Source organism: Panthera pardus, unplaced genomic scaffold (genome assembly GCF_024362965.1).
Source record: "Panthera pardus isolate Hobbes unplaced genomic scaffold, ASM2436296v1 HiC_scaffold_13, whole genome shotgun sequence".
In the NCBI taxonomy this organism is placed as follows: Eukaryota; Metazoa; Chordata; class Mammalia; order Carnivora; family Felidae; genus Panthera; species Panthera pardus.
The window spans coordinates 15,344,019-15,358,462 of NW_026526688.1; the positions used below are offsets into that span (position 1 = coordinate 15,344,019).

The 14,444-nt window shown below is 41.8% G+C and overlaps 1 protein-coding gene across 3 annotated transcripts in view; it reads left to right on the plus strand.

Moving 5' to 3' along the window:
- STOX2 (storkhead box 2) overlaps positions 1-11,857 on the plus strand; it is a 227,335-nt gene extending 215,478 nt beyond the window's left edge. For all 3 annotated transcript variants that reach the window (XM_019422317.2, XM_053900833.1, XM_019422318.2), the window contains one exon: positions 5,335-11,857. In XM_019422317.2, the coding sequence (XP_019277862.2) occupies positions 5,335-5,530 (196 nt within the window). In that variant the 3' untranslated portion in view covers positions 5,531-11,857. The remainder of the gene's footprint in view (positions 1-5,334) is intronic.
- Positions 11,858-14,444: the final 2,587 nt, after the last annotated feature.

Sequence of the window (14,444 nt, forward strand, 5' to 3'; positions counted from 1 at the left end):
GTTGGGGGTTGGGTATAAATTAATTGACTCAAAGACAGGGTCCCTCTAGTGGGAATGACAGATCTCAACCCCCTGGGGCATCCAGATGCTTGCTGCCACTGCAGTCCTGACTCTGTGCGCCCCCTTTCCCCCCTTTGCTCATACATTTCAGATCCACAGAGAAATGGAACCTTGTGTCTCTCACAGGAAGATGAGGGGCCCTTGCTCCATTAGATCAAAACGTGTGCCCACACTTTTATGTCTCCTCCTGCAGCATTAACACAACCCATTTAGGCACTCTGATTGTAGCTGGTAATTCAGCAGAGGGTTGACAGCAGAGAGCATGTAATGCCTGACTGGCACGTCCAGAGCACTAAAGTGGTTCAGGGGATAAGAAAGCCAAAGAGCGTCTGTGCAACTTCCTTTTTTTTCTCCTTAACTCTTCCTTCTCCTCAAAGGGCAACTGGGGACCCAATTCTTCTAAATTCTACTCCAGATTGGTGACTCTGAGATGCAGAAATACTACTGAGAGGTTGACATTTCTCATGAGTTGTGATTCCCAAGATTCTACAATATATTTTAGAATTTTAACAAGTACCCAGATACGATTATATGCTTCATATATTATTTTAATTATTAAGAATTAAATGTAGTTCTGTTGTGATTTCACTTTACTCTGGATAATTTGGGGACGGAGCATTCCCAAATCCAAATTGGGAATCGTTAATCTGTCGGTCCCATATTAGACCTTTATTATTCCTTAAAGGGCTAGTTCTTGATTATGATGATGATGATTTTTGCCATGTAACCTTTTTTTCCAAGTTAACACGTGTGTGGAAGTCTAATGTCTAAACAAAGCACAGAGACGGTGCTCCGGCGGAAGAGGGTGTGAGGCCAGGAGCCCCACATCTCCTCTGCCTGTCCCTCCAGGAGCCCTAACTGACCTCAGGGGGCCATGGCACTCAGTGTGAAAACCACTGGTCTACCTATTAATGACTTTTCTAAAATACGACTGCTACTAAATATTTTTTAAGTCCCAAATCAAATCAAATCAAATGTATATATCCTTTTCTTTCTACTATCTTCTGCTTTTTTTTTCCTCTTGAGTTTCTAATAGTGGGTGCAGGAGAGGCACATTGAAGGTTTGTAGTTGACGGTAGATGTTCAAGACCATTGCTTATGGAAGGTGTGGTTTATTTTGCCTGTACCTTATGTTCGACTGTTTCTTAACCATATAGACACTACCTGACCAATGCTTTGAACACCAGCTTTCAACCTTGCACAGTGCCCGCTTGGCCCCTGCACCTCCACAGAGGGAAGGCTGTGGTGCTCTAGAGATCATTGCTAAGAAGATATTGAGGATAGCTTAATGGATTCTAACTCAAAAATCTCCCACTACATAATAGTGAAAGGAAGGTTTTTGGCTTGGGGGCAGATAAACGCATATATTCACGAAATCGTTGAACCAGTCTCGCCATAGAATGTATTGTTTTATCTCTAAATTTGAAATGCAGAATATAGAACTTATGAATGGGATTATTTCTTGACCTAGGCTTTATTTTCATTTCTTTAATAACATACTTAAGGTTAAACGCTTTGTCCTGGTAGGAGGTAAGATCTCTCTGAGGAGACAGCCTTCTCACATTTAGGGATGTGTCTGTCCACTACTATGAGGGAGATTTTCTCTACTGGAATATGCAGACTGCCCATAAATTTCCCGCGGTTAGATAATCTACAGAACAGTTCCTAATTTTGCCCCTTTCGTATTTAATATCCTTTGGTTAGAAGTTATGTCAAAACTTACTTACTATACCTGTTTTTAAACTGTATTTTCTGTACACCTCAATTGATTACGTTGTTTTCTGATGCATGAGGAAGGTCTGTGAAGGAGAATGGTTGAGTTATAGGGAGTTTTATTCTACGGCATGAGGAATATTTTAGCCACAGAGCATTATCAGACTACTTCTCCACTGCCGTGAGATACAGAAGTCTTAAGTGGGCCATTTATTCGAATCTTCCAGTACTTAATTCGCTGAGCAACTAAGATCCAACAACAATAACAAAAAAAAAAAAAAAAAAAAAAAAGACCAAGCAAGGTGATGTCCACACTCCCAGCTTTAAGTGCTGGCTCACAAGTCATGTTCAGCCACATTTCCAAAATTCTTTAGTCCCTTTCGTTGGGGACTAAAGGGTTTTGAAAAGGGGGGATTGGGGAGGGAAGGAAGAAGCTTCAACTGTGCTGGGAGATCTCATATTGAACATGAAAAATCTTGACCTCAGAGGCCTGCTATTCCAAATCTGAAGCCAAAAACTGCTTGAAAACACAGTGTGAAAATCAGAGGTAGCACAGCTTCCCGGGAGGTGTCTGCTTTGTGTACTGCGGGAGCACGCGCCTGTCGGAGCGCCAGGCCAGCGGAGGCACGCTCAGCCAGGGCACTGAGCAACCAGCGTCTTGGTTCACCTCTTCTGCTTATCAAATCCCGAAATCTTATTTCTAAGGTTGCACTCCACTATAGCTTTCTTTTTCAAGAAAGTAAGAACTTTTAAGTGTGAGGAATATTTTTACTGTTAACGCTCTACCTCCATCAGCTTTTTCAGGATCATGCCCAGAACCCTCATTATGAATGCTGCTCACCCTACTCATTATTACGGCAATAATGAAATATATCCTTTGGGGAAACTGGAGTACTATATATATTTATCACTATTAATGACTCAGGCCAAACGTGGCCAGAGGCATCTCAGAGCACCTACAGCTCCCAACTTAGATGATCTCTTGCAGTGATGTGTGTTTATGGTGTCTGGCATGCCTTAAAAGCTGGTTGAAAAAGTTTAAGCTGGTTTAAGGTCCTTTGGACTTTAAAGTGCATTTTGCCCTTTAGTCATGTATGGATTCTGAAACCAACTCATCGGAGCTACTTAATTCATTAGATGCCAGATGTACAACCGAAATAATATGTATCTAGCTTTTTAATGTACAGGTTCCTTGATGAGTATTTCTTCACAATCACCCTGTGAGTAGGTGAATCCCATAACTCTCCCCATTTTAGAGATGAGGAGATCAAATACTATAAAAGGTTGCTATCACGATATAAGAATGAAACTGAAGGAATAGGTCCGGAAATCTTTGGGGTTCTCCCATGTTGATTGCCCTTTTTCCTTCCTCCGCCTCACCCCATGCCTCAGCTGTGGTGCTAGCAAGCCACGGATGAATTTTCTTAGGGAAGGTGTAAGGCAGGTAAGTAGGTGAGTCTAGCACTTTCCATCCCTTCAGTGCTGATGTTTTGGGGTATTCTTTAGGTATGCTCAGATCTACTGTAAGCACAATGAAAGAACTTGATTTACTTCTGTGAACATATTAACCTTCTGGGCGTGCACTTTGCAGTCAAGAAAAGTCCAGTTGTCTTTGTGGTGGTCAGTGAACAAACTTCCTTTTAAACAGTTACCTGTTTACCTGGCTCCCGGACGAGAAGCAAACTCAAGGCCACAAGGGGTTAGGATGAAATAATCCATTCTCTAGGCACTACTGCCAAAGTATAGGCAGGCCCTGCCTTCCCAAAGTTTGCATTCACAGCCCTTCGCTTTGACGAGAGACCCTACTCATTAACGGCTTTCTTCCTTTGAAAGCAAAAATCTTGAGATTTCTTTCAGATCGCAGAAACAGGTACTAACTTGGGCCTTTCGTAAAAGTGAAGAAGTGTCATTGCGAACATTAGGAAAGCGGGTGTATCTACTTTTTAACCATTTCGGCCTCTGGAAGGTTTCATGGGAACATCCTACTGTCAGATGGTGGGAAAACCTGCGTAGGGTTCAGACAGCATTGCTGTCCATTCCGATGGGAATGAAAGAGCGGTGGTGAGGCTGTCCACTTCAGTAGTTTGACCTGTTGACTGGTTCCAGCAGGCTTACATCAGGGATGGGGGCCAACTTTCAGAGAATATTTTCTAAACTTTGAATCTGTCTGGTAGGGTGGATGGATATTTTGAGCGTCCTTGTGGTGTCTTCAATCTCTTTGTAAACCAAGCTTCTTATTACCATTTTGAGGACTTTGAACCTGGAACCTATTCAGTTCCTACCAATCAGGCCAAGTAATTTTTTTTTTTTTTTGGTGTTTATTTATTCTTGAGACAGAGACAGAGCATGAACAGGGGAGGGGCAGAGAGAGAGGGAGACACAGAATCCAAAGCAGGCTCCAGGCTCCGAGCTGTCAGCACATAGCCTGACACGGGGCTCGAACCCACAAACCGTGAGATCATGACCTGAGCCGAAGTCGGATGCTCAACCGACTGAACCACCCAGGCGCCCCTAAGTAATCTTATTTCTAATGCTATTGCCCTACACATTTAAAAGGTTAATGTTCTGAATCTCTTGGAACAATAAAACAAACTCACAGGTTTCTGACTTAGAAAAACTGAAAGAGAGGGGCGCCTGGGTGGCTCAGTCAGTGGAACGTCCGACTTCAGCTCAGGTCATGATCTCACGGCTCATGAGTTCGAGCCCCGCGTCGAGCTCTGTGCTGACAGCTCAGAGCCTGGAGCCTACTTTGGATTCTGTGTCTCCCTCTCTTTCTGCCCCTAACCCACTCACATTCTGTCTGCGTCTCTCTCAAAAATAAATAAACATTAAAAAAAAAGGAAAAGAAAAACTGAAAGAGAAATAGAAATGCTAAAGCCTTTAAATCACCTCTACTCTGAAAAATAAAATATTTCTACCAAAGCAGGGGGAGGGCATGTAAGCTTCACAAATTAATGGGGAAAATTTGAGTCCTTTTCTGAAAATATAATGTATTTCCACGAAAGTGTTAAGATTGGAAACAGAGGTACCAAGTGCTTTAAGAAGAATTTTATTCCCATCAGTGTGGCAGATTAGCTAATGGCATGCCTGAAGTCCAGCCAGAGTCAAAATCTGCTAATCGGGAATGAAAACAGCATCATTAGGGGCAAAACTGAGTTTATTCAAGAGCACTTTTCTCAATGAATTTCCAGCCTGAAATGAAATCACTACGTATGTGTATTTAAGAGGATTCTTTTCTCAGATGAATGTGTGATAGCCATCCATCACATCAAATTTGGAAGTGGTTTCCCTGAATGGGAAGGGAAGGGGAAAACATTGAAGATGCGTTTAGCTGGGTGGAAAGCTGTCATTGAGGGTGCCGTTTACTATAAGACGTGTGTGAAAGCTTCTGGAGCCCACGCTGAAAGAGCATATGTGACTAATCAGCGTGAGATGGGGCATATGTGACATCATGAACCGACAGGAAATCCATTAACTACATCATTTGCGCTTCCTCTGGGGCTCAAGAGGTAATTATTTATGTGTAAAACAAAACAAAACAAACCCTTTTTACTCTTTTAGCACTCGGGAGAGCCTGGCTTCCAACACGTCAAGCATTGTTGAAAGTAACCGTCGTCAGAACGTTACCTTGAGCCCGGTGCACGGTGGGGCTGGTCCGGCTTTCAGCTTCCGAGCAAGTACGGACCCCGCGACGAACGAAGCTGAGAAATTACAGAAACCTTCCAACTGCTTGCAGGCTTCTGTTACCAGCGTGTGACTGTCGTTCTGCCTCAGATCTCCTGGCTCCTCCGACACAGCCAAGTTTACGACACTGGGACTGATGTTTACATCTTGGGAAAGACGAGCATCTCGACCGCAGTTTTTGTGTTTACTTAAACTGTGCCGCTGAGTAGGCTAGGGCAAAAAACAAAAATCTTTATTTCGGAGTATTGCTTTTCACATGTATGGCTCTGTAGCAACCGAATAGCAGTAGTAGGGGTGATATGTATACTTTTGCTTCACTACTTGTAACTGAGCACACATAGGAAAGTCTAGACACTGTAAGTGTGATATGCATTCCAATGTCATGAAGTTGCCAGTTCCATTTTTAAATGCCACAGATGCGTGTTGCTCCCAGTCTGTGGTCAGAGGGTGCCACGGAACTGATCCTTGACACTTCCAAAAACAAAAACAAAAACAAAAACAAAAAAAGCGTAAGCCACCACAAAACGTCAAATGCGAGGGTCCGCCCTGAGGGAGATCAAGGTCAGACTGACCAGAAGGGACCCCAGCCCCTTGTGTGTGAATTGTTCATGCACCAGTCATTTCTCACTGTGAGTTTTCGTGACATGATTTTGCAGGAGCCCGTGGAAGTGTGTCAGAAGGGGTCGTGATCGAAATTCTGGGAGTGTCTGTTTTCAGGATTTTGTTTTTAAGTGTAACAGATGCTTGTCTGAGTTTTTAACCTTCCATAATCACAAACAGGAATATAGGCCTTTGATTCTGAAGTGGACGAAGGAAGGGGATCCCCAGCCTGGCTGGGGCACAGCACTGAGTGATGGAAGAGGGAAATGTGGACTCTTAACTGGTGTTAATCAAATATTTAAGGAAGATAATTTCCTCCTTGTGATACTTATGATGATCCTATCTTACTATAATAGATAACGATAATTAGTTTGTTTAAAAGCAAAATGTTCTTTGTGATACAAATGAAGAGTATGGCCTGGGGATGTTATTCTTTCTAATGGAAGGACATTAATCTATTTTATGTAGTTTTAAATAGAATGCCTAAATTAGGCTATGGGAGATCATTTTTAGTGGTTATAGGAAAGAGCAAATTTAGGGAGAGTTGAACTTCAGGCCTTTTATTCCTGGAAAGATATCTATAGAGAAAACTTTAAAAAGTAATTTTTGATTAGAACTATACATGTGCCCATGTACTTACCAACAGGATGTGCTCATTCTGCAAGTATGGTATAATCCGAACTTGTACTCCCCCCAAAAATCTATCAGAATGACAATTATGCATACATGAACTATGCCAGAGTGATGTTTACAGATACTTTGTAACCAATTTCAGGAGGTGTTTTTAGGCGGATGTATAGTTATTAGCCCAACTTATTTCAGAGTGGTTTGTTAACGTTTTGCTTTGGTTTACAATGTCATGTTGAATACGGAGAAGACTCTAAGCAGCAAAGGAATACAAATAATCGGGCTTCCACTTTATGGAGAAGAGACACTTCCAAGTTCCCCCATTTTATTGAGAACCATGGTAGATACTGAACAGGTATTTGCAGAAGGGTTACATATGACACAAGTAAAGTCTGGCAAAACGTTTTATTTAGTTTAGTGGCACGTGATGTTTGGAGCCACAGACCGTAAAATACATACCCAAAAATAAATCTAAAGTCTTTCCGCCTCGGACTTCAGTAATTGGCATAAAAATGTGTGACACATTTCTGCTTCAGTATTAGGTTCAATCCCTAGGGATCTGTTTAAGGAACGCAGTCCTAGACATAGTTGGACTGATTCTTGAAACATATGGATACTCCCTTACGCGTTTTCAGATATTTGCAAGTTGCATTGAGTCAAACTGGACTCATCAAGCTTAGATTCCTTTTTTTTATGCCTATAGTGAAACGTCAGCACGTTTCTTGGTAAGCCCCTATACCACTAAAATGCTTAGGTCAGTTGGCTTTGAATCTCATGCCTTATTTCTTCCAAGGCATGTCCTGATTGCCCAGAAATGAACTATTTGTCTCATGGCTTAAATATGTCCGGAAGGAATGATAATGTATCTAATAGACTATACACAGAGTCTATTTCCTTGGGGAGGTGTATACCATACGGATACTAAATTCTTCTGTCTAAATTCGTTTTGGGTTTTTTTTTTCCCCCAAAAAACCTGCTCTCAAGCGCTGAATCATACCATCAGTTCATAAATAACGTAACCATTGAAACAATACATCAGCCTCTAGTTGATCCTCTGAAAATGGCCATTATTATAATCAAATGCTGTGTGGACAGGAAAGGAAAGCATTACCCTTTAAGAGAAGCTTTAAAATATGACTTTATCAATAGTTCACAAGAAATAGGTTTACAGAAGATGTTATTCAAATAAAAACGTGTATACCATTAGCCTGATGCTACGGGGTACATGATTTGAAAAACAACCAGAAACTCCCTTAGACCTGGAGCCATTAGCGTAGAAAAGATGGGCTTTAAAGACCGTACGATGGAAGCAGACATTCCGTGTGGAAATATCCCTGTCTGAATCTAATCAGGATTCTTGGATGGGGGAGGAGTGAGGCGGCAGGAAGCATGTTACAGATGTGACCCGAGATGGTCAACGGCGAGCTTCTCAGTGACCAAACGCTCGGCCCGCACCAACGTTGCCAGCACCCGTTTCCTCCCCTGCGCTGATAGCTTTGTGTTACATGGCTGCTTATCCAGTCTTCGCTTAGAGTTTCTTAGCTGGAAGGTTTACAAAACTGAATCTGGTTGAATCTCTGCGTAGCGTTCAACTTTCAAGGGTCAACCCATCTGTCGGCATTTTGCACACGTATGTATTATTATGATACAGCATATTACTTTATGGTAATTTTTATTTTTACATAGAACTACCTCCATAAATTTGATGAAGCGGCAGCAGTGTGTTCAAGTGTATTGTTAGAAAAGCAAAGTTGAAAACTTTCGTGAACATTCGGCCATGGCGTTCTGTGTGTGTGTCAGTGGCTGCCCGTGTGGGCTCGTGACTTTTTCATGGCCGTGGTTTTGTTTTACGGCATTATTTCGCTTTCAGATGTAAACCTGTCTCTCCTCTCTATCCCACAAAAGCACACTCGATTTTGTTAGGAACGAAACGAAGTTGAAATTTCTTGTCTTTCCACCCCACCCCACCCTACCCCACCCACCCCATTCCTGCCAAGAGTTCTCTCTGGCAAAGAGCCGATTGGTACACATAATTTAGCCAGCTCTCTACTCCTGAAAGAATCCAATTTGAATTCTAGGTTTTCAGTAGAAGTCACACCAGATATGTGGACCGTGCCGGCTTTGAAGTACTTTGGGCCTCGCTGCCTTCACGCACACGCTACCATATCGAGCCCAAACTTCATTTTAATTAAAAGAGCAGTGCTGTGTACTCACCACGTGTGCTAAATAATTTGTATTCCATTTTCTATATTTTGCACATCTCAGGGGACCTTAATGAGCATATGAAAAGGGGGGTGCCATCAAATAGAGAAAACTAACAGAAGAGCTGAATGGGGACCAAGCAGGATAAAAATACCAAATTACTGCTTCTCTGATGTTGTGAAGCTCAAGTTCAGGAAGCATAAATTGAAAGTTAAGCTGAAGTAACGATGATCTGAACACCAGCTGTTCCCAAGTCTCCCTTTCTTAGAGCCCAGCCAGTGGTTCCAAGATGTAAATTTAAATTATATCGCAATCGCCATGGGGAAGAAAAAACCCTGTTTGATGAAAAGAAAAGCATTGTGCGTTTTTTGGGTTTTTTTGTTTTTTTTTTTTAGGTTGGCACAGCTCTGTAAAACCCTACCCAGGACAAACCACGTATTGCCACCAAGTGTACTTGAAAATAAAGTTTTTAACTTAAATTATAGGCGTCTTGCTCACTATACAATAGTGAACCTATTTTGAAAAGTCTCACCATTTATAACATGGGCAGCATTTGGAGCTTGATTAAAAGCCAACAACAAACTATCATGACTTTGCCCGTTCATTTTGGGATCTCAAAGTGCTTCCAAAGCATTCAATTAACAAAGCAGGTCCTGTCTGTAACACCCATACTTGAAATGGACAAACAGAAGGAGTGACTTAAGATTACCCAGAAACTCAGTGGCAGCTACCAGTGACCTATTTTCTAACTGTCTGATAGACCATCATGAGAAATCACTAAATATAATGCTATTTTTTCTGATGTGTGCTAATAAAGTCAAAGAAAACAAATACAACTGTACACTTTTGTCCATTTTCATTCAAAAAGTTCAGGGTGTTTGGAACTTTACAAAATCCACCCAATGCCATTGTGGTCAGAGGCAGATCCCAGACATACACCCTAGTTTACAGTTTCATCTTGGGCTTCTTTGATTCCTGTGCTAAAATACCATCTTTCAGGAACATGTGCTCCTGGCAGTGGAAGGTGCTGAAACAGAAATTGTAATTTAAAACTTTATCAAGTACTCTTCACAGTGCTACTTTTAGCACAACAGAAATTCAGTACAACGTATTGAGTCCTACCTGTAAGAATCTGGATTTCTGAGGGAGCTGATCTAGTTCTAAGTGTTTTCTCAAACTAGGAGATATCAGATCCTTGCTGGGGACCTTCTCCATTGCCACGGGCCAGGCACAGAACCAGCCGGAAGCATGCTGTCAGGCGACAGCAGACCCCAAGCAGAAGTGATCCCGTCTTTTCCTGTCCCTCCCCGCCCTCCTCCCCCACCCCGCCCAGTACTGTCCTGCCCATTCTCTTCTTTCTCTTCTGTTCTCGAGACATGCTTCTGCACGTGTTTAGGCTCAGGGAAGCCAAGACACAGGAAGGACGAATGCAAAAGCAAGGAAACCACTGTTTTGCTTTGGGTTAATAAAATATGGGCAGGAAGGAGATTACGATCAGTCTGATCTTTGCCAAATAAGATAAAACAATCGGCTGTCACTCCGTCATTCTCCCAGAAGGTTCTACAGTATTGATACATCTAATATTTTCCCATAGGTTTTTATTTAGGAGACATTTCATAAATTATATATACGAAAAATTTCATGGTTAAATTTCCCAGTGTGTTGAAAATAGGCATTGGCATGTCCCTGATTGAGTTAATCTCTGCGTCTTTTTTAGCAGCATCCCAGAGAGAGAGTCCCCAGTGATTGCTCCTCCAACACATAAGCCTGTGTTTTCACAGTTGTTCTATGACTTACAGTTGCTGATTTGCAAGGTAGAGAATTCTACGAGGCTCATGGGGGACTAAACTTTCTTATGATTGTATATTATCAGTTATAGGGCTTTAATTGCTCATTGTTGGCTGCAGATGTGAACACACATACGCACACACGCACACACACCCTGCCAACGAGGGAAGGGGGAGTTTCACGAGTGAGGCAGCAGTGACCCTGGAAGCAAACGTAAGGCTAGAGGCTTGGCCTGTCCACGTACAGTGCCTACGCCTCCCTGTCCAAAGGCTGACCTTGGCACCCCATTCCTTGCTCCCACCAAAAAGAGGTACCAAATCTGAGATCTGAGAACTCCTCCAGGGTCAGTCCTCTGCAGTTACGGAAAATTCATGAAGTCCACACTCCGCAGCTGCTTGCCTGCCTTTCCTCGGAGGTCCTGCCTCCCTGCCTCCTTCCCGTTCCCCCTCCTAGATACCGATACACCGCCACGGTTTCCACACCGGAAGCGCAAAACAGCGTGTGGTACTGTGCACACGTGATGGGTTAGGACTAGAGCTGCCCTAGGGTCACCTTCATGTAAGTATTGACAGCTACAAATTAAGGTCCTTAGAGTAGTTGACATAGATACTACTTTCTAGAAGAGAATTAAATTTCAACATTAAGTTTAAAGGGATCATAATTCTGCAGGTATCTTTCTCTGAGTGACTGAATGTGACTATTGCATTAGGGTAAATGAATTAAGAAGTGCAAGTGGGATTTACTGTATGTTAGAAAGGAGTTTTGCAGCCAAGACTGCCTTGAATAAAATGTGTTTGCACTGAAAAAAAAAAAAAACTTTAAATTACTTGGTCTCTGGTTGCTGTAAAGGTCATCCAAGATGGATGTTCTGTTTATATTGTATAGTATTTCATATGAAATAATTACAGTTCATGAAATGTCTTCCCTAATGTTACTGATTTATGACAGCACATTTGTAACATGGTTTTTATCGTGCCGGTGTGCCATATTGTAAATGATGATTGACTTGTCATGCTTAGTATAATAACTTAAAAGGAAAAAAAAGCACAGGGATTTTTGTAAGTCTATATTTGAAAGTCCCTCCATATGGTAATATTGTGTTCATGTTGTTTATGTAGTGTTGTGTGAAATATCCATTTTGGATTGTGTTACTTTTTAAGATATTAAATAACATTTGGTTATATGTCTAAGTGGATTTTTTTTGGTACTTGAGCGAAAATAGGTGAGACCAATTTATTGCTCTCAATTAACAGGAGTTCGTAGCAAAATTTTTATTGCACAGTCTTAGTGATTAGAGCTTTTGAATGAAAACAACTGAACACAGAAATATCTAATCAGAATCTTTTTCCAGGAATGTTGAAAAAGACACATTTTTGGCCAGCTATTCAAATTTAAGAGTTAGGCTTAGAGACACAAAGGATTACGTCTTCTGTGAAATCAGAAAGCGGTGTGGTTGGTTTGTTTTGTTGGCCCTCAAATCACAACTTCTGTCCCCAAATAAACGTGATCCCCTCCCCCATGAGCACCCAGCGTCTATTCACATATTCCTGGAAGGTGCTTGTACAAGTTTGCAACTCCTCCAGAACCTACCACTCTTTTGGCTGTCCACAGTGGTAAATCTTTGTCCTTGGAGAAAGGACTCCCTTTTTTCAAACCAAAAGTAATCCTCCCTCAAGCAAACGATGAAGTTCGGCAACAGCAGTGTTAGTCAAAAACAATCGGAAGCTATAACGTTGAGCCTGATTTTCTTGTAAAGGCAATTAATTACCCAAAGCAGACCTCCGATGATAGAGTCATTTGGGTAAGTGTGGGGAACCCAAGGTGACCACTTTGAAGAACAGGTCCTGTTTTAGTTTGCGAATAGTTTGAACTGTCTCTATTCAGACACCCCCTTCTTCAAGCACGAAGTTAGCACGAGCTTACAATACCGGAACAATAAAGGTGATGGCGTGTTCCCTTCAGAGCGATCCAGTGAACCAGACACATGGAGGAAATGTGACTTCAGAAGATGGAAGGCAGGATTCTGACTCCTTTGAGAGAATGGTCACAGTTCATAAAAATCTTTTCTTTCCAAAGGAAATGGTATGGCTTTAACTTATTTTTAAGTGTTTAGAGTGGTGGGATTTTTTTTCCCCTCCATAAAGAAAAGCCAAGCAGGGTACTTAATACGTGCCTCCTGCCCTGTTACAGCTGTGAAATCGAGAGCCACTGAATCATAAAAAGAAGGTATTCACCTGACTTTAATAATTTATTTAACTGTGAAATCATATCCCTACTGTGGGGATACTTGGATTTCATGATATTCCCCCTGTTTGGTCCCAGTGGCTCCAGACTTCTCCTGTAAAGCAAATAGTTAATCATGTAACACATGGAATAAGTGTGTGTGATGAATATTTAGAGGCCACATAGCACCAGACAGCAATTCCAAGAAAAATCAAGGCACCTGCACTCCAGATAGGCTGAGCGGGCTTTTCTGGTGAACCTTGTTAAAAGAATGGCATTAGAAGTGCCATGGCAAGAGCAAGAGGCAGATACAATGCATTAGATAAGAGAGGTCAGGTCAGAGATGCTAATGTGGAATTACAAGGAAAGAACAGTAACTGCTGATGTTCAATGAAGAGCAAATTCTTCCCTCCTCAGATCCAGGACTTTGGGGCTGGTGTCTGTGGCTCACGGGGAGTGAAGGCTGGACTTCAAACCAGCCTTGGCCTATCCAGGTGACCCTTTGGATGGTTTCTTAGGCAGCCCCCAATTCCACCCAGCACGTTCCTCTGAGGTCAATCTTCCATGTCTCCCTGTTTCTCTTCCTTTGCTGTGAAGCTCCGTGCATTGTTTTTCTCTCCTGTTTCCTTGGGTTTATTTTACTTTGTTACTCTTTTCTCTATGTTTAACCAAGAGTTTTTATTTGTTTGCTTGTTTGTAGTTAGGCTTTCTTGTCTAATGTTTGGACTCCTTCCTGGTCTCAATTATTTATATGAAAGTATATAATTATTTTTATATTTTGAAATTTTGCTATATATTAATTATATATATTTACATAATATCTACTAAATATACTATAGATACAAGATGTATGCATTATAGTATATAATATATAATGTTACATACATAATCTGCATGTAGTGACAATTGATAACTAGTATGTTAAATTTCGTATTTATATTGCCCTACCCTCCTTGGATCCACAGGCCTCTGTCATCCCTCAACCTCACTTCCACACACCTTTGCACTAAAAGCTTTTGGTTCTCCAACACTTGGATAGAAATCTGCCACCAGCTGATTCATCAAAGGTCTGCTAAATCACTGGCAACTTCCGGATATGAGAGATAGATGATCGATAGATAGATAGATAGATGATAATGCATTAGTCCAAAGATCTCTGTATAGTCTATAAATGGCAATGAAAAAAAAAAGATGTCATGCAAGAGGATATAGTTTGACTTCTGTGTGACTCCCTTTTAATGATGTGTGTTGAGAATTTATTATCTTGGGAAATTATCTTATTTTTACAGCTATGCTTCAAGCCAGCGCCTGCCATTCTTTACTATACCCTATATTGGGGAGGGTGGAACCCCCCTGAAAATCACTTCCTTTAAAATTAATAATAGGTCAGGGGCACCTGGGTGGCTCGGTCGGTTGGGCGTCCGACTTCGGCTCAGGTCATGATCTCCCAGTTGGTGGGTTCTAGCCCCGCGTCGGGCTCTGTGCTGACCGCTCAGAGCCTGGAGCCTGCTTCGGGTTCTGTTTCTCCTCCTCTGTCTGCCCTTCCC